This window comes from Phasianus colchicus, chromosome 3 (assembly GCF_987193195.1).
Source record: "Phasianus colchicus chromosome 3, bPhaCol1.hap1.1, whole genome shotgun sequence".
NCBI lineage: Eukaryota > Metazoa > Chordata > Aves > Galliformes > Phasianidae > Phasianus > Phasianus colchicus.
The window spans coordinates 13,407,222-13,431,708 of record NC_143438.1 but is presented as its reverse complement, the minus strand read 5'-3'; the positions used below and the strand labels follow the sequence as shown (position 1 = coordinate 13,431,708).

The 24,487-nt window shown below is 42.7% G+C and overlaps 1 protein-coding gene and 1 long non-coding RNA gene across 5 annotated transcripts in view; both read right to left on the bottom strand.

Moving 5' to 3' along the window:
- PXDC1 (PX domain containing 1) overlaps window positions 1-24,487 on the bottom strand; it is a 191,341-nt gene that overhangs the window by 56,160 nt on the left and 110,694 nt on the right. The window contains exon 5 of one of the 3 annotated variants that reach the window (XM_031589302.2): window positions 17,894-21,135. The exons of the other annotated variants lie outside the window; for them this stretch is intronic. Coding sequence (XP_031445162.1) covers window positions 21,018-21,135 — 118 coding nt within the window. The 3' untranslated portion in view covers window positions 17,894-21,017. Of the gene's footprint in view, window positions 1-17,893; window positions 21,136-24,487 lie in introns of those variants that run through there. 3 annotated transcript variants of the gene reach the window in all.
- On the bottom strand, window positions 4,700-14,711 carry LOC149918411 (uncharacterized). Of its 2 annotated transcripts, none has more exons than XR_016465012.1 (4): window positions 13,562-14,711; window positions 6,032-6,140; window positions 5,343-5,491; window positions 4,700-5,107 (listed from the first exon to the last, which is right to left on the bottom strand). It is a non-coding gene; the product is annotated as an uncharacterized LOC149918411 (long non-coding RNA). The 2 variants fall into 2 exon arrangements; XR_016465011.1 differs by having other exon boundaries at window positions 5,343-5,432.

Here is a 24,487-nt window from a genome sequence, read left to right as displayed (position 1 = left end):
AGTTCTTTCCTATAGTACTCCACTGTCTTCCCTATTAATATGCTGGCTTACATCCTCATAGACAAGATCATTCCTATGTCTTCTTGCCTCACTTTCAGGCCACTTGCAGATTTGGGAACAAGCAAAACAGATGCCAGCATATAGGAACTGCAGCTGTCACCAACTTCTCTGCCTGCAGATGTAGGAGCATGCTTCTCAAATAATCTCTTTTCTCACTTTTGTCTCATCTTCCTTACTGGAGATTGTAAACCTCTTTGTTAACAATGAAGACCGATGTCACTGAGTTAAGTTATTTTAGTACTGAAACTGATGTGTAAAACCACCATTTCCACAAATTTGTCCTTATGGATACATATTGCCACTCGATCAGCTGTTGCATGGGCATCTGAGGCTTTAGAATACAGTAGTAATCAACAAACATAACTAATTGTAAAGTCTGGTGAACACTCAAAAGATACCTCTCGAGTAGACAAGGCATCACATCTACAAGATGGAAGCAACAGAAGTGAGAAGGATGATTTCACTGATAGACTTCAAGCAACATGATCACTATTTTCTTACAACTCATTTACAGCCAGTGAATGCAACAGAAACAGATTCCTCTCAGACATCACCAGTCTAAGCTCAGAGCCATCAGATGGCAGAGAAATAAAGAAACAGGCTTCCTTTATAAACATAGCACATATTTTCCTTCAACTTTTGCTCTTAAATCCCTATCTTGGGATGTTTGAGGAAGAAGTAATACTAGAACATCTAGAAGCACTGCAGAGACTAAGTCTATTACTTAAAAACTCCAACACGTAGACAGAAGTTTGTTTCCTTCCTGCAGTACCAAGTGGCATTCACCACTGCTTTACATCATTTACAGCTGCATTCCTACCATCACTCATGGTATGTGCTGTTATGCAACAAAGCAGCAGCAACCACCACCAAAACTACTCCTCTGAAAGTTGACACTAACATCAGAAACACTTGTAAACAGGTCTGGATCAAACAATGCATTTTGACTTTGGACAGTCATATAGGAATACACCAAAACACCACTTATCCACCTCACAGGGCCATGGGAGGGCCAGAATCTACAAGTAATAGCCAAATTGATCTTACAACTGTTTTAGAGGCAAGCTACACTGTAGATTTCATCTGCCAAGAGAGCCTTTGTGGCCCTTTCCTCAGCAAGCAGAACATCATCTGGGCAAATAGAGGCTAGTTCCTCTATGGAATGTGTCTGCATACAGTGCTGCTGCTTAATGTGAAAACCCTGACGTGCAAACACTGTTGCTAGAGGCACAGCTTTAAATTCTATCAGTCCCATGGGCTTAACACACTTTTACTGTTGATAGATACGGTTATAGATGGATATGGTTGATGTGTTAGAGGTTTGGTGTGAGTTTTGTATGCAACCTTACACTGATACAACTGCAAAGCAGCCAGGGAACACAAATTGCTTCAACTCTGTCCCAACCATTATTTTAGCTCCAGCCCAGTATTTGGATCCAAGTTCTTTACTCATTTAGACTGTAAAGGTTTTTTTTTTTTTTAGGCATATGAGAATAGCTGGTAATATCACACATATATGGGAGTCAAAGGTATGCACACAGTCATAGATATCTATGTATATACTTGGCTCTGAAGGGTCATTCCTTCAATCACGCTAGAAAATGTCAGTCTTAAAAGAATTGTTTTCCCTAGAAACAGCATTATGCTGATAAGAATGACATGCAGACTCTTTCCAGATTGCTATATTGCAATTATTAGGGGAACAAGAATGCAAATTATTGCAAACAAAAATGAAACACAATCACAGTATTGTCTGTACCACATAATGTTTCAAATTACCCTCAAACAGCTGTGATAATTAGCTAGGAAGTAATTCAGTATCATAAAAGTTCTTTGTTACAAGAAAAAAATAATAGGAAAGCCCTAGTAAAAGTGAGAAAGCTGAACTCAAGGAGCAAACTGAATAAGCATCTTGCTTGGGCTCAGCACGTAAGTCCCAGGAAGAACCCCACCTTTAAAAATAATCTGTTCAGCCCCATTCCATTTTAGAAACACATGATTGTGTGCTTGAAATAAGTAAGAGATGAGCAGAAAAAGCAAAGAGTGATCAGAAACTACTGAACCCATTGAAGCCATCCCTCTGCAGCCACAGGCTAGCCAGACTCTGATACTAAACTAAAGCAAGTGTTCACTGTACCCAAAGTACACACAAAAATGTTGGAGAAAATGAACAGTCATTTAGGAACGAGTCAGACAGTACTGATTTACACAAAAGCTGAAGGGATGCAGGAAGATGGAAGCCTCACAGCACCTGGCTAATACAAATGTGGCAGCCCATTGCTTCCTACTGTAAGGTAGAGATCCATCTGTGTAGTGGAGCATGTATTTCTGCCATAATGAGGAGGTTTAGGGTAGACAGGTGTGATATCATCACTGGTGCTACAGCCAGAAAGAGAAGGATTCAAGCAAGAGCCTGGTTGTCTCACAGAGCAAGTACAGAAACACAGCTCTGAGGGAAAATCCAGGATAGAAAACACAGCCACAGAGTAAATGGACACTTGCAGCAAGGTAGTAATAGTAGATTTGTTTTGTATGTTTAGCAAGCCACTGAAAAGCAAGGTCTGTCACTGTCATGCAGATCGTAAGTGATATTTGGAATTCCTCATTCAAGAGAGATTAAGTGTGACCATTTACATCTTTCTCTGCCACATAGCCCTCTGAGCTCATGAAATGTAGGTTGCAATACCGTTATTTAGTAGTTCTTAGTAAAAGGCAGCATCTGACAATGTGAAAGGTATTAATATTTACACTCAACTGAGAGCAAGCTGCTTGTCAGTATCATTCATCTACTGAACACCAAAGCCTTGTCTCTTGAGTCACTGCAGCTCATCTTTTTTTCCTTTCAACTTAGCTGCCTTTCTTGCTGTGACCTATTTTCTAGGGAACATACGCTCAGCTAATGCTGGGAGATCAAATCAGAACTGCAGCTACGCTTCCTTTGAAGAGAGATACATCCTCTGCATTTGAAATACAGCATATTGGTTTCTTTCTGGCACTTATTTCTAAATGGAAACACTAAATCTGATGGGAAGCTTAACTAATCAGAGAATCAGCCATCCTTATTACCAAAAGCACTTCTGGATTACAGCAACAGAAGCTCATTTTTTTCCTCAAAGCAGGTTGGGATAGCTCTACAAGTAAATCAGTTGCTACCTTTTCTCTGTAATTCCCAATAAAAGGCAGATGGGAATAGCTCTGCTGGTCTGACTTCTGATTAATTTGTTCCCAGCTCTACTTACATGGATATGTTCACTATTCTGAAGCCTGCTAGACCCTCACCAAGTATAGAATCAATAAGGTCGGAAACTACTTCTAAGATCATCTAGTTCAATCATTAACCCATCCCCACCATGCCCACCAACCATGTCCCTCAGTGCCACCACCACACATTTCTTGAATACCTCCAGGAATGGTGACTTCACCACTTCCCTGGGCAGCCTGTGCTCACCACTCTGAGAATGTTTTCCTAATATCCAACCTGAACCTGCCCTCGTATAACTTCAGAACATTACCACTCATCCTATCACTGTTACCTGGGAGAAAAGGCTGACACCCACCTCACCACAACCTCCTTTCAAGTGACTGTAGAGAGCAATAAAGCCTCCCTGAGCCTCCTCCTCTCCAGAAGAAAAAGTTCCAGTTGCCTCAGCCACTCCTCATAAGGCTGCTGGCCTTCCACAGATTCTTTGCCCTTCTTCGGACATGCATGTTAACCTGCTTGAACCCAGCAGGAAGAAATATCTTTGGGATTCTCCTTATGTTAAGCTCAGCATGAGACATGCTCAGATTTGCTCCAGCACCTTCCCACAAAAGCTAGATTCTCCTGAGCAGCACTCAGACCTGGCCTTCCTTTCACTGGCTCCAAGTTAAGGGGAAAAAATCCAAATCACGCAGTGGAAATCCCCTCTCTCCAGAGTATATGAATTCTTCCCAGCTCAAACCACAAAGTGGAGGCTGTTCATTGGAAAGAAAGATCCAGAATAGGCTGCAATAGGTAGGTCTAGACAAATTTAGCTCTAGAAAAGTAAAATTTTCAGTTACACAACTGCTGAGCTGCAATCTTTGCTATACACTGCAGCTCTAAGTTGAACATAATGGTTTTAACAGAGTACATTTTCCTCATGATCTCATAGCTGCTCCTCAAGTCTGTGCCTGACACGTGCCTTTAGCAGGCCATTCTCCAACATCTCCCCACTTTTCTCCCTATGGACTTCATGCACACAGAGCAAGTTCTCCAGATATTAGAAGTTACCTTAAAAGTTCCCCTTCCCCCAGAAGGGTACTGCTGCTAGCTTGTGAACATTAGAAGACAGCTACTGCATAGACAGAGTCAGAGCAAGCTCTGCTACTGCAAATGGCTCCATTAATCTTTTACATCATGGGTCAAGGGTCATACCTAAAGCTCTCATCAAGTGAATGGGCATCTTTCCATTTGCTTCACACTGTGAGCTGAATCGAGACCTTGGCCTCCATCCAAGAGCCCCTGCACTTTTGACTGCACATTTACCTGCTGCAACTGGAAAGAGGCTGAACTGATCCTGTAAACATTTCCCTGTTTTTAAGCTACAGAAATGCTTCCGTACACCCAGATCTACAGCTTTCGGAGCTGCAGTTTTTGAAGTGGTTCAGTTAGAAAAAAAGCTTTATTTTTAAAAACAGCTTTGATCTTTTGACTTGTCAATTTTTAGTTTTTATACAGTATATACAAGTAAAAGGCAAGTTCAAGAAAAGAGCTGTAAGAGTACATCCACAGTACTTTTAAGCTACATGTTTCCTGTGCTAGAGGATAAAAGGCTAGGTCTTTTAGGCTAGGTCAGCTGGAAAACACAATGTTCCTTCAAGATAGCAAATTGTCAGACCCTCAGATCATCTCTTTGCTTGTCCATTGTCCAAAGAGACTTGGCCTCAGTGAAGGAGGAAAGTGCAGAATTTGATCAGCAACCAAGAAAGTCCTGAGAACAGACTTCTTTTCTCCAGCTGTTTCCCATCATGTTCCTCTATGTATCAACTTTAGACAGACTAACCCAAGGGACCAGTGCTTTATGATCTAAAAAAAAAAAGAAAGCACATGCCCTAGTGCTGATTTTTCATATTTCCTTCCACTCAGTCTTGCATGCATCTTGACGGATACTATCTGTAAACCAGGGGTGGTTTTTTTCCTTTTTTGCTATTTTCATATAATTTCAGTGCATACCAGGTCACAGCGAGATAGCCTTGAGGAATTTGATGCAGTGGATTTAACACACAGCTACAGACATCATAGAAACCTTCTGCAAGATTACCTTGACCTTCTGGCACATGAGCAGCCAACTTCCAAATGAATTATAACTATCCTCATATTCAAAGTGTAGTAACATCATGCAGAGGGCCGACTGTCAGGAGTAACAAATAACAGAAGGAATTAATCACTGCCACATTCTGCAGTTCTGCCCTGAAATGACCAAAAGACACTAATGCCAGTCAGGCCCATGCCCCAGTTTTCAGAAGTAGCCAGCATGTTGCTATTAGCACAGCATTTTAGTCCAACGCAATTGCTTTCCTGTCTCTAAGCTGTTTTTGTAAAGGCTGATATGAACTCCTTAGCTGCTTAGGTTTTACTGAAGTTTCTATTCTGCTTATATTAATTTAGAGGCAAATAACACTCATTATGGATCCTAATTAGTACTAAGTTGGCAGAGAGATGATGTATTAAAATACAATGTTTAATGAGTATGTGGCAGATATTAGTCATCTCATTTAACACAGCTGGCAGAGGCTCCTCTCACAACAGAGTAGGCTGGTGAAAAGGAACCAACTACAAACACTTCTGTCCTTCGCAGAAGCATTTATGGACCACTAGTTGACCTATTAGGTCACCAATAAACATCTGTCAGAAGCTCTCCCCATCAGTCAACACTGCTCTGCTGGAAGACCCTCTCAACTTCAGGAGGCCATGGTGACCAAGCAACACAAGCTGCATTCAGTCACATACCCAGCAGAAACCTGTCCATCGCAGCCAGTAGTTGCTTAAGTCTTCAGCAGCAACAACTTCACAAGAGCACACTACAAAATACAGATATCCCGTGGTGCTAAGCTGCCACCTGCAATAAATAGCGAGGAATTCATTTTAATCGCTTCATTAGAATATGAAAGTCACAAAGCATTCTGCTTTAGGAACTGAATGTTTATTGCCATTTGTAGTGTTTTACTGCTTGATAAGCTCCCCTAAATGGCTAGCTGCTCTTTCCATCAAAAACTCATTTCATTTTCTTAAGTACTGCAGAGCTGTAGAAATTGCAAACAAAAAGCCATCTGCAATTTGGGCTTTATAAGTCTAAAAATCTACACTTAAAATTAATTGGGAGGTTTTAGGGTATGTTTAGCCAAAAGGCTCACATTTAACAGTAGCTAGATAACAAAACTTTAAGAAATTAATGAAAATAAAATACATTAACATAAATCCTTTGATAGCCTTGCCTGGAATATCAGTCAGTCTCCTGAGTGCTTTTATCAGCACCCACGAGATGCAGCTGCACTCACCTTGGAGATGTTAGTGTCTGCTCAAACAGAGCTGCATTGAAGACAAAGCTACAGTTAAACACCATGGATGATGAGAAAAGGAAAAGTAACTACTAAGCTTACCTGTAATCTGCTCTTCTCCTTTTCACTACAGTCAGGACTTGCAGAACATTAATCAAAGTTGCCTGATTGACCATGAGCAGCACATTTTTATTAAAGGGTGACTTGGGTAACTTAATTATTCTGTCCAGGCTACAAATGCATGCAGATGCTCTGCAATGACCTCTTCTAAAAGGCCTTCTAACTTACCCTCTGCTTTTGTAGTACGAGCTCCCTAGAGTTTTGTTAGGAGAAGTAATGAGTTCTTTAGTTACTACCAAAAGACCAAGGTTTGCTTCAGTCTTATAGCCACCAGGTAACATGCATCATAAAAAAAGGGTTTAAAGCATGCCCTGTACTACCTCCTGTAAAGACTGCCAACACTCTTTACGGGCTCAACAAATCAAGCACTGTGCTGAGCTGGCCAGAGAGCCCCAAGTGCCTGCCAGTTCTATCAAGGACTGTAATGGCAAGAAAGAAACCTGCAAAATCCAGAGTTTTGAGAAGGATGCAATGTTCAGTTTGGTTCTTTCCTCCAGATAAAGTGGAAACATACTCCTGAGTGAAAGAGAGAAAGCACTTTTCTTCCTTACTTACATAAGGAAACCACACAAGTTGGTTTAATAGCATATTTTGCAACATCGGCTGTTCCCTACCCTTTAACACTCAAACCACTACAGAAATAACAGTGCTTTCAGCAATCTGCAAAGACACAGCAGTAAAAGAGCACTGCATTTCACAGCAAGACAAGGGGGCTGAGAATAATGTCATTTTTTTCCTCATTTCACATTGGCTTTTACCTAGTGTGGAATGGCCATTATGGATACAAAGCACATTTTCCTTGCTCCATGTGTTGATTTGTGAATTTGCTCTCTGCAGATTTCTTATTCCAAGAGCAACCGTGTCCTTGTAACCATGGAAACCACTTTCAGCAAATTCCCTCGAAATACAGAAGCAGAAGGATGCAGAAGAACAAACATTTTAAGAAGGTTTTTACACAAGGAGTATGACAGCATCTCCACAGAAGCATTCCAAGCGGCTTGAGGATTATGCAGAAATGGATAAAGTCACAGGTTCCTGATGCTAGAGGGCTGGCTGCCAGGCTGCTTGTCTTCCTAACTGGACTCAAAACAGAGGACTTAGGCTCAGACTACACAGAAGACTTGCACTCATACAGTGCTGGAGCTTTCCTGAATCAGGGGACTCAGCACTGAATTTTCATGGAAGTATAGGACAATCCAGCAAGAATCCCATCCATTTTTATCATGTTTTTAGGAATGATAACTTGAATTGCCTTCAAAAGAAAAAAAATAAAGGCATGCACCTGTATAAAACCATAAGGAAAGAGGAAGAGTCATCTGAACAGATCTTAGTCTTCCTAGTTTAGTTTCCTGCCTGCAGCAGGGCCTGTAAATGGAAGAGTAAATACCATTTGGGACACCCTTCCACCCTAATGCCTCTCACCAGTAATTCCCCAACTTCAAGGGACTCCTTGAGCCTGCTGAAGTTTGTCTAGATAGTAAAACTCAAGGCAAATCTTCTCCAAGTACTTTTCCAGGGTTCCTTCCAAATCACATCAGCTTCTTACACCAGCACCATCCTCCTGCAGGCAGCACAACAGGCATCACCCACTCCACATGAACCACCACCTCTGTTCACAGTGAACTAGTCTGCTAGTGCCACTTCATGGCCCTCTGTACTCATGCTAGAAGAAATAGTCTCCTATTCATTCACCCCTTCTACATCACTCATTATTTTGTATATCTGTATTATATCATCCACACAGTCCTTTTCCAAGGATGGAAAACTCAGTCTGCTCAGTAAGACAATATCTTTCTCCTCCTGCTGCTGCAACACATCTTAACATGGAAAAAATAGAGCTGTGGAGAGGACGATGAATCTCCAGGGTATGTACTGGCTTTTCTTTTAGCTGCTATATTTTTCATTACTACTGAACAATAAATGGTTATAGTTATTATAAACCCAGTGTCATACTTAAATGACAGTAATTAAATCAGAGCCCAATTTTTATGTGAGGCCTTTACCAGAACTTAGACTTACTAGCATTAAATTTCATCTATTATCATACATCTCAAACTTAGCAAGTCCTTCCCTATCCCTCAGCACCTCCAGAACACCTAGATGAATACCACCAGACCTGAATGTCCATTATTTTCATTTTGTTCATTTGTAGCTCTGCCTGTTTCACTATTACTTCAAAATTCAGGCTGATTATTTGCTGAACTCCTACTGGAAAGAATATTAGGAATTTCCCCAGCTTCCTCCTCTGCAGCAAGCAGAAAACTAATTAGCTCCTTTGCAGTAGCCTTGTCCACACGGCTGTTAGATGACCCCAGTAATTTCTAGTGGACTTCAATCTTTGTTTAACCATGCAGCCTCTTCCCCTCCCTGGGATTTCACAGCTGTTGCTCAAGGCAGCACTGGCAATGTGCAGCTGTGTGACCTTGGATCTGGTTGCTGGAAACAGAGCTGGGAGAAGCCTTGCCGGGTGCCTCCACTCCTCTTTCCCTTGGGAGAGGCATTGACCCTTCCCTTGGTCCCTGCCCAAGCTATGTGGGAGACCTTGAGCCCAAACTTAGTCATCACCAGCCCAGATCCAATAAGTCAACTTTCCAGCCTTAGCCCTTCTCATCCCCTATGGACTCATCTGACTAGCTGGACTCCTGGATGTATGCCAGCATCACCCAACCTGCCCAGCCATGACCTGCCAGCCTTCCTCACCCCTGCCCCCTACTCCTGGGGACAAGGTAGGAGGAGAAGACTGCTTCGTTCACCTCACCAGTCCTCAAATTGGATTCATACTATGTTACAGTAATTAAGCTCCAGACTCATGAAGACTAAATATGAGGTGTGTTTTTGGATAGAGAGATAGAGAGGAGGGACCTCCTCTTTGCTCTGCTGTTAGACAAGGACGCAGGGCAGCTGCATACTCCACATTTCCTGTGCATGACCTTCATCTACTTGCTTAAATGCTCCCCATTGGTCTCTCTCATTCTAGGAAGGGATGCAAGTATCCTCCTGAGAGGAAAGGCACACAGCTTCCTCCCTCCCTGTAACCGGTGCCAACAGCAGCAGCCCTGACCAGGGCTGGGAGGTCTGGAAGCAGGCCATTAGCCTGAGCAAGTTCAGAGGCTTTATTTACAGGGCTGGGACAAGATAAGCTACAGAGAAGACCTTGGTTCTCCCCTGTGTGTAACAGAGATATCATGCAGGCACTAGGATATAAATAGGGCATCAGGTATTTTTCCTAAGCTTTATACCAATATACTTACACTTGCAGAAAGAAGCTCTCCATGTAAAAGCAGCAAGAAAAGTCTTTACTACTGAGTATACTGTATTAAATTTCTTATGTTAGCATCACTGGTTTGAGACTTACTTGCAGGCTTGCCTTTTAAAATGTATGTTCTAGCAACAATATTACTATGCTAAGCTATAAAGACCTGTACCTCACCTCTCACTAGGCTTTAGAAAACCACACCTGCAATATTACCTTCAGAAAAACAGAACTAACACAAATTTTGGTAACTGCATGTTGAGGTACACAGAAATTTTCTTAAATAAAATTCAGTGTAAGGTCTACAGTCATGTTTCAGCAGGCTGCAAATCTAAATTTCAGTGGGGTACCAAGAGAACCTTGGAGGGCAGGAAGCTGTAACACCAGGCTCTCTCAGCATAAGATTCACCCTTGAAATTAAAATAGCTCTCCATTCCCAATCCTTTTTTAAGGAAAGCCAAGGTAGTTATACAGAGCTCCAGATTTTAGAGTTTTTACCCTTCACTCCTTCCTATGTTGTTGCATAAGTTGTCACTTAGTAACAAAGCATTAGAAGAGGAGGAAGAAAAAGAGGGAAATAAATGAAAAGTTTGAATGTATCTTATAATGGAACAGTTCAGAGTATGAACTGTATGAATACGTGGGAAGCTAGGTCTACAGGAAGAGGCTACATTCTCCTTATTTTTAGGAGATTGGATACAGTTAGTAGAGCATTCAGGAACACAGTGAAGATTATGAAGGAAGTCTGCATTCTGAGCAGGGAGTTCCACAGAGCATGGACAGTCTGTTATTGGTAATAATTGCAGTAGATCACAAGAGACTGCTCAGATCTGCAGTTGGAATGGAGTGAGGGCTTTGACTTTTGGTCTAAGAGGCTCCCAGGAAATGCTCAACATCTACTGCATGAAGTTGACTACCATCTATCACCCAAAGGAAAGACATCTCCACCTCCCAGCCCAGCAATTTGGTAATGCCTCAGCTGCCACACACAAGTGGGTGGTCTGTTATCCCAAGCGCTAAAAAAAAATAAAAATAAATCAGGACTGCACATTACACCGAGCATCTTTTCTCCCAGGTCTTTCCTACTCATAAGGAATAAGGCTGCAGCAGACCTGGAGAGAAATCCAGGCCTTCCCCTGGTTCCACAGGATGGTGAGGGAAACACAGCATCACACCAGCTGGCACAGCAGCAGACCCGGCTCAGCTCTGTCCTAATACTGATTTCCAGGTGGCTCATTTGGGAACAGCCTGGCTGCCTGAAAGCCATCAGCTGTGCACAGAGTAAAGGCATCTTGAATCCCAATCAAAGCAGCAATTAGATTTTGCCAATTAAATTTCACCACTTGTTAAAGTGCAGTAGCAGCGAGGTAGAAAGCTGATGAGATAGGAATAGCTTCTTTGGTGGAAATAGCCTAATGCAGGTTTTATTCAGGATAACCCTTCTTCCACATACATGCTCCATGCATTTCCTTTTAACCCAAAATTCCATGTTCACAAGCGTCTCTGTTCCTGATCTGTAATCACAATCCTTGCACCAGCCATGACAGCACTCAGCTATTTCTAGCCCCACAGCCTGGAGTCCCATTGATTAGCAATACGTCAGCCTGCTCCATGGGCCAGAATGGTAACATCACCATAGACAGACAGGATATTTCCCCTATTCAGGCTGATTAAAGGAGGCTCCCGAGTGAACAAATCTAACTGCATACAAAGCACAGAAGATAAATATCTCCCTTTGCAGCTATTACTGAATTACCATTGATATGCCTAGTAAGCTTGCACATTAAGATCTAATTGCTTCCTGCTTCCCTCATTAACCTAAAGCACTCTACCAGTGAAAATCCTACTCTTCCAGGAGGTACCACAGTGCCTGACAGCCTCTGATCATCCTAAAGCTGTGGATCTGGAGCTGCAATCTCAAAGCTGCCTAAAGTAATGATGCCGTCTTCTCTACTTATCACAGTCATGTAAGTGCTCTGCAACACTCCCTTGTCTCACTAAGCAGTATATTTCTCTGCCCTATTTGCCTCATAGAAACCCTAGCACTGTGGGTCTACAGAAAATAACACTTGTTTTTCATTTAAGCATTTTAAACCCTTTAAACCAAAGCTTGATAGATTAATTATCTATTGCAATAGTACCTATTACTATATCCTTAACCCGAAGTTTCTGTTTGCTATCATCTGCTAACACTCCTCATTTGCCAGATCTTGCCTCATCAGTCAAATATCTAGTCAACTATCCTCCACATCTGGCAATCCTTCACCATGTATCAGGTTGTTAAGCACAGAGATTTAATTGTAAACCTTCTTACAGCCTGGTGAACTGCAGGTCTGGACACTGCAATACAAGATGGGTTAAATCTCCTGGACTTGGGGAGATTGCTCAATCAGCTCACAACCAAAGCCCAAGATGGGAGTGTTCTCCTACCTGCACTTCAGTAGTGGTGAAAGGAGAAAGGAAATCAAAGCTGCTCACTCTGAAAAAAAAGTCACCCTACACTTGAAAATGACCAACACTGTCCATGGCTGTGCAGACTCCCCAGTTACACGCCAACAAAAAATAAACATGGAAAGCTTCCAGTAACCCAGTGTCAGCCTTAAAACCTGTACATTGCTCATTCCTAGAAGCTACACATGAACATACTTCATTTTACTTTAAAGCCTAATAGCTTATTAAATCTTCACAGATATTAATGTCACATCAGTGTTTATAAAGCGTCTGTGTTCTCAAGATGAAAAAACACCCAAAAATAATATTTTTAGATATCACTGTGAAGAACTCCTCTATAACAGAAAGGTACATACACACCAGTGTCAGCAAGTGCTTGTAAAGATGTGGTTTATCACAAGCAGAACAGATGAACTCACTGTGAGCAGAACAAGGTGGTGACAGCAAGGGGTCTTCACCAGCTACCCCATGAGCACCAAGCAATGCACCAGCCAGATCAGAGAGCAACCCAGGAGCAGAGGCTCTTTCAGCTAGGTTGCACTGAAATAGAGCCTAGTAAGGGGTGGGGACAACCCAGATAGGGGTATCAGGTCAATCAGAGGTATTAGTACCCTCTAGGCCATGGCACCTGCACCCACATACATTCTTAGTCCTACAGAGAAGTGAAGTATGCAATAAAGGATACCTAGGCACTAAATGAAATAAAAGCTGAAATAGATAAATTCTTTACATGAATTGTGCCAAGCATTTTTAAGGGATAAACACAGTAAGTTTTGTTGCTGCTAAACATCTATTCCTACAAAGGAGAACACATTCACCTTATACAAGGGCTCCTGATTACACACAGTAGATTTTGTTCCAACAAGGCCAACCAGGACAGCACCATTCCTTGCAGGATAACTAGCAAGGAAATGCATGATTCTACACCCAGATAATATCGCTACAGGAGAACACCATCGTCGTGAATTCTGTTCAACATAGCCATAATAGTTACAAGGGAAAATAATAGACAGCTGTTGTCACAACACAGTAAAAACCATAACAAGACAGCAGAACAGTGAAGTCTACTTAGATCGACTTAGATACAATAGCAGCAGGCATATAAACAAGTAGCAAAAAAAAACCCAACACAAACAAACAAACGACACAACTGCTTACCTTCACAAGGCCCAGAAGATCCTCAGGTAGATAGAGAACTCCAGCAAAATACCCTCACTTCCACTGCCAGCACTTAAATGAGGTCTGGTAAGGGGTCCATTCTGTCTCCACCCCTTCCAGTCACTCAGCTGCACTGCTTACACCTGAGCTCCTCTGCCTTCCCACCAGGTGCTCAATCAGTGGTTCAGGCCATGATTTAGCATTTCTGCTACAGTTGTTCTTCTGGGAGTGGTGGTGGGTGTTGTTTTCTTCATTTTACATAAGCAAGTTGCTTTCTGCTGTGTGTAACTATTTATATCTCCAGTTTCACCTTGTACCAAGGTGATACAGCCAAGCAAGAGGTCATGATTGCTTGCAGATGGTTTCCAAATCAAACTACAATGCTAAATGAAACTAACCTCCCTATGGAAATTACAAAGCTGCCTGCAGGCCCCCACAATGCTGTGTGTATTGTAAGGTTAGAAGAGAATACCAGAAGGTGGTGCTGAGGGCACTCCTGCTGCATGGGCTGGGGTCTCATCCATGTCCTGCTGGCAGTAGTGGGCCCCTTTACAGCTGGAACGAGTCAGATCCTCAGTTCAGAGATGCAGGCAATCTTGCCAGGCAGCAAAAAGTGAATTTTACTACTACATAGAGTATCTTTAGATGTGAAGGAGCTTTTCTCTACCTCCCAACAAGTTCCTGTAACAGCAGCCTTTCAAGCAAAGAATGACAGGAAAACCTTTGTAGCAACCCTGTCCTATGATACAAGGCATCTGCCTGCTAGCACTAGGCCAAAACCAAGCACTGCAAAATCCTGTCCTTGCTACCTCTTGCTGCCCTGTGTGATATGGAAGTTTGAGCTGTTCTCTCTCTCACCAGTGCATGTGGGGTTATAAGCTATAACTGTAAGGATAGATGCTATGTGAGCAGTGCCTGGGAGACCCCAAGGAATTATGAATTAGCACAATTCAATAAAAAAATGCATCTGAACAACCTCCACATCTTCACTGTTGTTCTGATCTTTTATGTGAGCACAAATTCCCATTATTAAATCTATCTATCTATACAGTATTACCTTGGTGCGTTTCCCTTGTCTAAATCCCCCAATGTATGTATTGCTAACAGTATTAACTGTAATGAGAACGGGTTTAGAGCAAGAAGAAATTACCTGACAACAGGGAAAATGAGAATGTTCTGTGTGCTATAAAACTTGGGAACAGCACTTCAGGGTGTGAATATTTCCATAAGAAAGCAATTACATTGATGAAAGCTGACTGGTAAATAGTTTGAATAATTTGTGTGTGTGTGGGGAAGGGAATTCAGAGGTAGCTGACTGAGACAGGAATGAGCATTATTGTAGGAAGCAATGAGAAAATAGTCATCTATTTTTTCAGAGAGTTTGGTGCTGACTTACAGACTATTCCTGCTATAAAGTGTGGCCTTGGAATCAAGGCTGTGCTTTTTAAAGGTATCAGCTATAACAAATAATAACAAAAAGAGCGATGGACAAGATGTTGCATAGAGTGATATCAAGTTTCTGATGCAGCACACACTGAGATGAATGGTAGTGCTTTGCACCCCTGAAGTTGCTTCCTGCAAAAATCTGACATGCAGCATGCAGGCCCAGAGTCCACCCACAGGCCTCACTGTGCTGCTCACCCCTATGGCCTAGAGCCCCACATCAGCCCTGGGGCCCTCAGCCCCTGCCCCATCATGCTGCAGGGTGCAGGGCCCCAGCTCCCCACAGCCTGCCCACCATCCCTGTCCAGCCAGGCCCACTCAAAAGCCCATGGCCTGGCCCAGCTTTGGTCTGTCCCTGTACCCAGGAGGTGCTGGGCCTGCCCTGCTCTCCCCAGTGCTCTTACCTTCAGCTTGAGAAACTGGAAATGCAGGAAAGAAAAGGAAGAATACCCAACGTGTCCAATTAATGAAAAGGATAAAAAGTTACACATAGCAGATGTTAAGCACTTAAGCAAAGGACTACAAGGAGTGTTTCTGCAGGCTGATTTATACATTGTTATCCAGGCACCAGCAGCAAAGAAATCCTTACGCTTTAGCTATGAGGTCTTTGCCCACGCACAAAGCTTGCCATTGATTCAGGTCCTATATCCCCTTTCTTACACCTAGGACCTGCCAATGTGAGAGAGAGCCCTTTGCAAAGAGGCTGCAACTACACAGTCCCAGCAGTCAAGCAAGAGTCCAAATAGGGGTCCATCTTTGCACCAGTGCTCTTCAACATCTTTATCAGTGACCTGAGTGCATCCTTTTTTGTTTGCAGACAACAATGAGTTGTGTGGTGCAGTTCATAGGACAGTAAGAAGGGATGCCATCTAGAGGGACCAGGACAGGCTTGAGGAGTAGCTCCATGTGAAATACAATAGGGTTCAACAAAGCCAAGTGCAAGGTGTTGCAATTGGGTTGAGACAACCCCAGGTATTTAATTGTGCAAACTGGGAGAATTCATGGAGAGTAGCCCTATGGAGAATGACTTGGGGATCCTGGTGAATGAAAAGCTGGACATGGACAAGAACAGAGTGCTCTTGCAGCCCGGAAGGTCAATGACATCCTGAGCTACATCAGAAGAGACGTGACCAACAGGGACAGGAAGGGGATTGTCCCCTTCTTCTCTGTCCTTGTGATGCCACAGGTGGAGTACTACATCCAAATCTGGTGCCCCCAACACAAGAATGAGCTGTTGGAGCAGGTCCAGAGGAGGCCACAAAGGTAAACACAAGGCTGGAGCACCTCACCTATGAAGAAAGGTTAAGGGAGCTTGGTTTGTTCAGCCTGGAGAAGAGAAGGCTGCAAGGAGACCTTGTTGAAGCTTTCCAGTACTTAAAAGGAGTTTATGACCAGGAGGGAGACAACTTCTACATATTCTGATAGTGATAGGACAGGGGAGAATGGTTTTAAAGTAAAAGAGGGGAGATTTAGGTGAGAAGTTGTAAGAAATTCTTTACTCAGAGTGGTGAGGCAGTGGCACAGCTGCCCAGAGAAGCTGTGGTGCCCCATCCCTGGAGGTGCTCAAGGCCAGGTTGAATGGGGCCCTGGGCAACCTGAGCTGGTGGGGGCAGCCCTGCCCATAGCTGGGGGCTGGAACAAGATGATCTTTAAAGTCCCTTCCAACTCAAGCCATTCTATAATTCTATGATAGGCAACCAATCTAGTGATAAGTTTCTTTCCGCTTACTAAGCACTACAACACTAGAGTTGTATTTCACCGATGGCTTTTGTCTTTTGCACTCTGAATACCTCCAAAGGCTTGTTTACATGAACTATTTACACAAACAGTTTATATGAACTGGCAAACAAATATACATTAAGTGTCTGCCACCATGACCACAAGCCATGCAAACTCTATCATTTTACTCCTTTTCAGGAGGACTGGACCACGGAAATCACCATTTCCCATACAACTACTGTGAAACAGGAATGGAGAACACCTGCCTGTGCTCCAGGTCCTCCCTGCCCTTGCCTGCGGAGCAGCTTGTATTCCCAGCACCCCTAGACAAAGAGTAAGCCAGGAGCTCTGGTATGACCACCCAGCCTTGAGCTCTGCAGACAGAGCCTATTTAGATGTCCGGTGGCAATGAGCTCCTTATGACTGATGGGAACCATGAAAGAGTGGCAGCAGTGCAGTGACAACCCTGGAAAAAAATTAAGGCAAATGCTTTGAGCAGACAAGCCTGGATGATTTCCTGTTTCTCAAGACATTTTTTTATCCTCCCAGCAGAGAAGCAACTGCAAGACAAGAATGTTTCTTACAGCCACAATGGTGAAAGAAGAGGAAGAACCCACCAAATGTTTTGTGGGTTTGTTTTAAGGTATTCACTTCTGTGAGATAAATTCTTTTCTGTGAAGGATTGTTTCAAGATTTGAAAATTCCCCAAAAGGGAAAAATGCATGTAAACTCTCCCTTGATGCCCAACAAACACTTGCAAGGATGTTTTGTGACCTGGAAGAGTCATTCCAAAAGAAGAAAAATGTTTGATCCGCAGAGTGAGCACTTGGGCCTCCACTTTGCCATCTTTTATTACCTTCTGAATGCTTGATGGTTCAGCTGACAGTTCCTACAGGCCAAGGTCTCCTCTCACTTTTGTGTAACACTGAGGACATTACCTGGGAAGCTGAGTGGCCCAAGCACCATATGAAGAGCTATCAGGACACAGGAGAAGTGTGTGCCTGTTCAGTGGTGATGTTGTTACCCCAGCACTGCGGAGGAACATTACTCAGTCTGGCCTGACAGAGTAATTCAGAGTACTTTAAGACATGAGCTGGAGAACAGCTGGTCAAAATAGAATCCTGCAGAAATGCAGACAATTCTGAAGACTGTACCATGACATACACAAGCAAGAAGGCTCCACTGGAAACTTAAATTCAAACTTCTAACTTTCTACTGTTTCACTCAAATAGAGGTGCTGATCTCTGCTCGCTGATGACAGTGACAGGACCTGAGGGAACAGCATAGGGCTACTTCGGCTGGGTCAGGCTGGAGGTTAGGAAATGGTTCTTCACCAAAGGGTGGTGGGCATGGAACAGGCTGCCCAGGGCAGTGGGCATGGCCCCAAGTGCCGGAGTTCAAGGAATGTTTGGACTGTGCTCTCATAAGGTTTGGTGGTGCTGCACAGAGCCAGCAGTTGGACTCAGGGTACCTTGTGGTCCCTTCCAGTAGAATCAACTCTTCTATGATTCTAAATACTGTCTTAATAATCATTTAACAAAACCTTGAGCACACACAATCTGCGTCTTGAATTGTAAAAGGCAAGCTTCTTTTTATTCCTCAAAGACTGCTTCACCACAGATCTATTTTGAATGTATGAACCTACTACATGCATAATTCATACTCTGAACCTCTCCCAGTTGTAGAGACCTGGTCCACTGGAGAAAGTTGCAGCGATTTAACCAAAGGTAATTTTAAATTGATTCTGTGCACAAAGCAATATACACAGTCATTTACATTCCTTTGATTTATCAAATAAATACATTTTAGTGAAGTGAAATAAGTTACACAGCAACACCACTTGAAAATACTTGATAAAAATAGCTTCTGAAAAATCCAAGTAAAATGGTGCAACTTCTGTTTGCAGATGAGTTCCTTCTCATTACACTCCTCCTTCCATGAAGATTTCAACATGCATGCAACCGTTTAAAATGAGGAATGTGTTTTTACCTTTCAAAAATTAGCAGTGTTTCTCTTTCATTTTTAAATGATAGATCTTAAAGTGCTTTGAAAAAGGTAAGTAATTATAATGGGGTTAAAAATTCTTAAGAACATTCAAACAAACCAGGGGACAATAGCACGACCAAAAACAGTGACACTTCGGTGCTCTAGAAAACATAATACTAGGAAAGACATGAGGAGACAAAGTAGATTCACCAAAAGCAACATGGTATGCTGACAGTAGAACCAGGGACTGAAATCAAATATTTGAACTCTCAATCCAACACATTTATTTACTAGATACTAACCCACCACGATTAACTTAAATCACTAAAGAATTGAAGAATTATAACTAACAAAATTAAAGACAAACAAACAAACAAACAAAGAAACACATTTTAAACTCAAGAGTCTGTTCAGAAAGCCTTACACAAGTATGGGCATATCCCCTTCTATTTCAGAAGTTTAATGTACAAAGATCTCCATGATCTTCAAAAAGCATATGCGCCAGACTAGTTTTCACTTAAGGTTGTAAAAGTGCAGAATTCCTCCACTGAACTTAGTGGCATTAAGCCACATACACCTATACACAAGATCAACAGTGAGGCTAAGACGTTTCACATGAGCATGTAAGGTATTGGCAGTATAGGCAACTCATGCAGCATAGGAGAAGTTGTGTAAACTCAGCATTTTTTCAAAACTATTGGAAACAAGGAGGATTCGGCATGATTGTGAAAGAATCTTCAGAGATGGAAAAAGAAAAAGAAAGAAGCCACCATCTCAAGTTGCAAAGTGTACTGACAGTGAGTTATATTTTATTTCATTTAAAATATATTTAAAAAACATACTGTGTAAAAGAATTAGGATTCTAAATAATTTATTATTTACATTAGCAAATGCTGTTTGACTGTTATTCTACAGACAGAAATGAGAAGTCTGCAAAGGAAGGGAGTTGTACCAACTTCTTCAGGACAACGTAAGCCCCTCTACAAGGAAATGTTCAAAATGTCCTCTTTCACATTTCAATCCCTCCAATTTCATATTTGCAATTAGAACACAAAAAGCTCAACGACAGGCCATGACAGTGAGTGCTGAGCTCTCACCATGAGAGCTTGGAGATCATAGCACTCTGCAAGAGAGAGACCCCAACGAGATTTTAACCTTGCACTACTCAGTAGTCAAGAGGTTGCAGGTTGCAATCCTGCTCGTGCTTCCACTGTCACCAATGCATTCACGTGACAACAAAGCCTGCACCCAGCCCTGCAGGCGTATCTCAGAAAGCCAGAAAGACCCTTTGAGTCAGGCAGGCCTGGGAGTGGGTGTTTTTCCTACTATTGTAGGCACGCTGTAGCTTATTGTTCTTTTTCAGTCCAAACACGCAATCTCATTGGCTTCCTCCCCATCCTCTGGGTAGAAACATACATAGGGAACTATCTCTCTGATGTAAACAACTGTAAGCACCATTCACATTTTCTGGTCCACGTGACAAAATTCATATCCAAGTGCCTGTCGTAGCCTTGACCGCCCTTAGCAGGGCAGCTCAGCTTTCCCACCAGCTTTCCATATCTCTGACATCATTCAGGTACCTAAACATCGTGTGTAGCCCATTGCAATGCCAGCTGCTGTCTGCTTTACTACTGGTGGAAAGAGGGAAAGAGTAGTCATCTCTTCGGTGATTACATAAAAACCCAGGATTAAAAGAAGTAAAGCAGTCAGCTCGTGTACTGTATCCTAGAGGCACTCAATGGTGTTTCTGACGTCTCGTGTAAGGCACCAGTCATCCGGCAGCTGAGCAAGAAGTGACCTTCAAGGCATCCATTAAGCAATTGCAGAGGGAACTGACAAAATTCAGCTGGTTTGCTTGCCTTCTCACTTACACAGCATAAAAAGAGTGGGCACAACATCTGGGGAAGTTTCTGGTGGTATCCTAAAAGAGGAAGCCTCAACTTGCACTGCAAGCCAAGAAGCATGGGTGATAGCACACCACAGCACGAGTTCTAGTGGCTGTATCAGAGCTGCAGTTACCACAGACATTGCAGGGATTTCCTCAAGTCCCAGGAGGCCTCTGCTGCCTTGTTTTCATGGAAAATGAGTTTGTTGTTCACAGTGAAGCAGCTACCTCCTTACAAGACATCTTTGCAAGACACAACAGAAGGCCAGACTACAAAGCCAGCTTTGTGGTGTACTTGCTGCAGCTTCTTAGCTGTTGGTCTTGCCTGCACAGCCTTATTCACTGAGATGCAATGCTGGAGATAGCAGAGCTTATGGACGAAGAGGTTGGCTGGATGCTGGCTGACTGTGGCATTGAACAGTCTCAGTCCAGAATATCAGTCTCAAATGGGACCAGATGGTAGTATGTCAAATTGGTGACATATGCCGTTGGGTCATCACTGTCTTCTAGCTCTGAGGTAAAGTCACTCACACTTTCAAACCTAAAGAAATTAAAACAAAACAAACAAACAAACAAAAAAAGGCATTAAGTCATAGAATCATAGAATGGCTTAGATTGGACAGATCTTAAAGGCCATCTGGTTCCAGGGTCAGGGCTATCACCCACCAGCTCAGGCTGCTGAGGGCCCCATCCAATCTGGCCTTGAACACCTCTGGGGACGGGACATCCACAACTTCTCTGGGCAGCTGTGCCACTTCCTCACCATTCTCTGAGTAAAGAATTTCCTGTTATCATCTAATCTCATCTCTTTTAGTTTAAAGCCATTCTCCCTTACAACCATTCCCCCTTGTCCTACCATTCTCAGAATATGTAAAAAGTCAGCCTCGCTCCTATTAATAAGCTCTCTTTAAGTACTGTAAGGCTGCAATGAGGTCTCCCCAGAGCTTTCTCTTCTAGACTGAACAAGTCCAGTTCCTTCAGCCTGTCTTCATAGGGGAGGTGCTTCAGCCTTCTGATCATCTTCTTGACTCTCTCCTGGGCTTGCTCCAACAGCTCCATGTCTTTCCTGTGCTGGGGGGTCCCAGGCCTGGACACAGTACTACAGCTGAGGCCTCACAAGGTCAGAGCAGAGGGGAACAATCACCTCCTTTGCCCTGCTGGCCATCCCTCTTTTGATGCAAAAAGACATTAATATTGATGAAAAAAAAAAAAAGTAATTGATATGAATTTTAAAAATTCAATGTAGATGGAATTTGAAGAAAAGTACTGGGGGAGAAGGAAAAGGCTAGAATATCTGGAGACTGATCCCCAGAAATTTTTGAGAAAAGACATTTCTGAGGGTCATTTGGAAAAAGAGTTGTAGGCAAGAATGTCTCTATCAGTATCTCAGGTTAAGTTTCTGGGTAAATTTAACACATGGACTTGCTTTACAGCAGAGTAGTGTTGCAGTAGTAGTACTTCTAACGCTGGTTTACAGCTTGAACTTTGCGAAGCTCAGTTTGCAAGGCAAAGATCTAGAGTCCCAGTTCTTTTTTTTGAAATCATCAGTGTCTCACTCCCTCTCCTGGCAGCTTGAAATTAAAACATATGCAAGAAGTTCTCAAGCAAAGTCCATGAAAATCAACTGTGAATAGTGAAATTACAGTTTCGTGACATCAGCCTACATATCATTCTCCTGATGCTGAAAGACCAGAAATTATATCTTCTGTCACTTATGTGAACCAAAATGCAGCACTCACTAAAGAGGGTTGAGATATAAGTGAAAAACATTGCTCTCCATGCCCTTAAATAAACAGAAAACCTTCTTTGTAACCCCTATGGAGACGAATGAGCAAAGGGGTTTGCTTTCAGTAAAACAAGAGAGCTATTCCCTTTTACAGCTGTGCCAAAACACAAATACACAGCACGTTAAGAAAGCAAATTCTCAATCTCTTTAGATAGCAGTCTGCACTGAAAGGAGCTTTTTATGACTTCTCTCCAGTACGACACAGACTCTTCACAGCACTTGTCATTATCATACCTGAACTTTACATCTCATGACATCTAGTAACTATGTTCAGTTGAAGTTGACCTGGATCAAAACCACGATAAATTCATTTTCAACTTCTAGGGCTTTTCTCCTACTAACAAACAAATAATTTCCTGGGACACAGCCTTTATTAGGCAACTCTGGATACCTCTGGAATTAGAGCTTTCCAAGTCTAGAAAAATCACACAGAAACTACTCAGAACTGATCCCATCCACCTTCTTCTCATCACAGCCACGTTTATGAATCAACCATAGGACAATGAGAACTATGGTGCGTGCACATAAGTCATCTTGTTCTCTCTGAATTTCAAAGCTACTAGTGTTAAGGAAGGAAGCTGCAAGTGAGCTCTGGAAAAGTGAGTCATGAAGCTGAGGTCCACATTCTTCCATTTTATTCTCACAGCATTTGGCAGTGACATGAAATGCCTCGGTTCCCACACAAATGCAGAACGGAAACTGCCTTTGTATGCAGATTGAACTTGTACCTATGAAGTGAAAGGGTGAGAGTCTCCTCCCTGCATTTGTCTTTTTATAAAGACAGATGTTCAAGACAAATAGGAAACAATGACTACAGCATCCCTCCTACAGAGTCTCGCTGCCCTCCCTATGGCAGTTGGACTCCTGCAGTTAAATAATGCAATTGCAGACATCCTTCTAACTTCAACCGAGAGAGACCTAAGAATCAAGTACGTCACAAGATCTAAAAAGACTGGTAGGATAAAGAAACAGATAACATCTCCCACTCCTCCCTCTTCTCAAAACTCAATTTCTTGGAAAGCATCACAGCTTATTGGATAGCAGAGTGCCTACATCCTAGAATGTATGGACACAGATGGCTCTGTCCCTTTTCCACACTCCTGCCGGTCCTTCTCAATCCTAAACTATGAGAACCACAACTTTTTGAATGGAAACTCAAGGATTTTTCTCCTGCAGTGCTGTTGCTATGATCTTTACTCACAACCATGGAAGAACTCAGTGTCAACTGAGCTTCAAATGTTTATTGCCTTCATTTCCCTGCTCCCTCCAAGTTGTTTGCTTGCCTGCATGCGTGGGAACATGTGCAGAAGGGATTTGACTTAGTTTCTGGCAGCTAACTCCCAGCTGATGTTGTGCTGTCCTACAGACCACTAGAGGCCCAGGAACAACAGTTACGAAACACCAGTGGGGCAGACAGAATGACAATGCCAGAAAAGGAAGCAAGAAAGCTATTCAGACTCAGCTTTCTTTCTCTCGCCAATTATAGAAAATCAGACTATTGCACCTGGAAGGCCACACAGATTTTGTAGTACTTCAGTCTCGCTGATAAGGTACTACAAGCAGCATGTGAGATACAAAGAAGTGACATTCACATGCTGTGGGAAAGCAGAAAGCATTCTTTGCTGCTGGAAAGAAAGTGCAGGCACAGAAGTCTGCAAAGCAATGCTCTGCAGTGCTTGGAAGAAACCAAACCCAGTAAATCAGTTACAACTAGAAGCTGTGTAACACATAAAACTATCAATAGGTCTTTCCCTAAAATAAAGTTTACAGAACTCTCAACACATTATGTGCAAGCAGTATCTGAACAGAACTCCTTCCATTTAAGAATAAAAAGCATAGGAGCAGCATTTCCTTTTCTTGTCAAGTGTAGGATTTTTTTTTCCTGAAAACCTTCTGCACCTAACTTTACCAGCTCCATGCTGCTTTTGCATTGCCACACATGAAAGTTTCTCCTGTGAACAACAAGATGCTTGCACCACCACCACCACTGTCCTTAAAATATATGCCTGTTACTGGAGCAAGTTTGCCAAAAAGGCAGCATGTCCAGTTCCAAAGCCTCTGCTGCCTGCTGCTGGCTGGAAAGACAGAAGTGGAAACAGCCCTGGCA